Genomic DNA, 2,500 nt, shown 5'->3' with positions numbered 1-2,500 from the left:
TGTTTCTATATGTGTGTGTGTGTGTGTGTGTGTGTGTGTGTGTGTGTCCGGCTGTGCTGTGGGCCCCGTGTCCTGTGCTGTGTCCACTAGGCCGTGTGGAGAGCCCTTTTCTCTCTCAGCAGTGTTCAGCGAGTGCTTCCCCTGTGCTGCAACAGCCAGGTATACCTGGTAGGTACCGGTTTAGACCCTCTCCCCCCACGCCATGCCCCTCTACCCCCAAACACCGCCCCCACCTCACTCACCCTCTCCCTCCACACACACACACACACACACACACTCATACACACACACACACATGCTCATCCCACATTCCCCCACCAAACCTCATAGTAGAGTAGCCACTGCCCCCACCCCCACCCCCACCACCACCACCACCACCAGCACCTCTGCCACTGTCAGCTTGACTCTCTTGCAGAGGGGAAATATGACTCAGCACAAATGTGTAAATGCACCCCTTAGTTACAGTATCCCCTGACCAGTCAGCCCAATGCATTCTGGGTATCCCTGAATCACAGAGGTTGTGTGTATGTGTGTGTGCGTGTGTGTGTGTGTGTGTGTGTGGGAATCTGGTTGGCTTTACATGTCATGTTTAGCAGTGGTTCTAAGGAGAAGATCTGGATCTTCCAGACTAGTTCTATGGACTAGTACTACCCAGAATGCACTGGTGTCTGTGAACATTTGCATTTATAGTGTTTACTCTGACCCATATTTCTATCTCACTGGCAGTGACACAATCACTTCCCAGATGCAGGCTGAATCTGGAGCAGAGCCGTGCTTGGTCTGGCCCTGATGTGGCCCTGATGCGGCCCTGATGTGGCCCTGGTCTAATCAGCTCTGGATCTGCTTTGGAGTTAGTTGTCTTCTGGGTTGTGCCATCGCTACAGAATGGCTATGAGAGGAGACTTTTAAGGAAAAGTAAAACAAAATCACAGAAAACATTGGAGTTAGATGTCCTCCGGTAAACGCATAATTGTTCCGTTTCAGCCCGGATCTAAAAATGCAGGCAGTGTAGCAAAGTCAATTATTTAAAGTGCCTCATACAGACGGTGTTTGTTTGATTTGCTGTTTTATCTAAGTGGATTCTCTCTCTGCGTCTGACTGACTGTCCGACTGTCTGGCCCCATCAGTAGAGTGAACACGTGAAGTCGCTCTCCCTCCCTCTGATCAGCCATTCTCCTTTCTTCTCCTTTCTTCTCCTTTCTTCTCCTCTTCTCCTCTTCTCCTCTTCTCCTCTTTACATCTCTAATGTGCTGCGTCCGCTGCTCACGACAGCTCTTGGTCCCCTATGAACAAGCTGCCATCTCTCTCCATCTTTAATTCATCCACTCAGTCCAGACCAGCCCCATTCTTTCAGGAATAATCTCTTTCCTGTGAAAGTGTTTTCTTTTGTTTTGGAAGTTTCTAGGCCTCTGAGGAGCAAGCGCGAGAGAGAGGGAGAGAGAGAGGGAGAGAGGGCGAGAGAGAGAGAGAGCGTTGTGGTTGAGCTATGCGTGAGAGTTGTGTGTGAGCGCTAGGGCTGAGTTGCGTTGCGGTCGTGCTGCTCCGAGTCTTACCCCTGCCCCCTCTACTCCTCTCTTCATGCCTCTTCTGATGGCTGGCGGGGGCCACGGCCGTCCTCTCCCCTGTACTCTCCACCTGTGAGTGTCTGTGCCTGCGTCTTGGCCTCAACGCCTGTGTGTGTGTGTTTTGTATGTGTGTGTGGGCCCCGGTGTCCCGTGACCATGGATTGTGTTTCTTTTTGTTTTCTGTGGATTTATTTGTGGCGTACAGTGTGGTGTCTTTATATTATATAGTCAGTGTGTGTGTGTGTGTGTTTGTGTGTTAGGGGCTTGATACTGTTGCTGTTACAGCCATGTATTACAGCAGTGTGTTAAAACCAGGGGAGCCCATTGTGCCTCAAACAGCCGAAGCCGGCTTACCCAGTCAACTCAGACACATGCATCTGACTTGCTAATACATCGCCGCTGTTATTCAGCAGGCTGGCTTACCCACGTCACATGCATATGACCTGCAACATGTCAGTGCTGTTATTGAACTACATCATATGACCTGCTAACACGTCAGTGCTGTTATTCAACTACGTCACATGCATATGACCTGCTAACACGTCAGTGCTGTTATTCAACTACGTCACATGCATATGACCTGCAACATGTCAGTGCTGTTATTGAACTACATCACATGACCTGCAACATGTCAGTGCTGTTATTCAACTACGTCACATGCATATGACCTGCTAACACGTCAGTGCTGTTATTCAGCAGGCCAAAAGCCATGTGTGGCTGTTATTTATGTGTACTGAAGTATATACGTATATCCAGCATACACACATCAGTCCTCTCTGGCTGAATATGGTTCTCTGGAATGTGGCCTTAGCATAACAGGGTCAGGCGGGTCCTGTAGTCCACACCGAAAGGTCAACTGACGATTGACCTCTTGACCCCTGAGGCTGATGTCCTGAGTGTGTGTGCTGTACTGTACACATACAGGGTGAGAAGAG

At 49.8% G+C, this 2,500-nt stretch overlaps 1 protein-coding gene across 1 annotated transcript in view; it reads left to right on the top strand.

Annotated features, from left to right (window-relative positions):
- The window catches only part of dbn1 (drebrin 1), a 21,268-nt gene that overhangs the window by 12,438 nt on the left and 6,330 nt on the right, over positions 1–2,500 (top strand). Inside the window, exon 9 of the mRNA XM_042091991.1 lies at positions 91–168. Within this exon, the coding sequence (XP_041947925.1) occupies positions 91–168 (78 nt within the window). The remainder of the gene's footprint in view (positions 1–90; positions 169–2,500) is intronic.

The sequence above is a fragment of the Alosa sapidissima genome, chromosome 5, assembly GCF_018492685.1.
Source record: "Alosa sapidissima isolate fAloSap1 chromosome 5, fAloSap1.pri, whole genome shotgun sequence".
Classification (NCBI taxonomy): domain Eukaryota; kingdom Metazoa; phylum Chordata; class Actinopteri; order Clupeiformes; family Clupeidae; genus Alosa; species Alosa sapidissima.
This window is presented reverse-complemented; position numbering and strand designations above follow the sequence as displayed.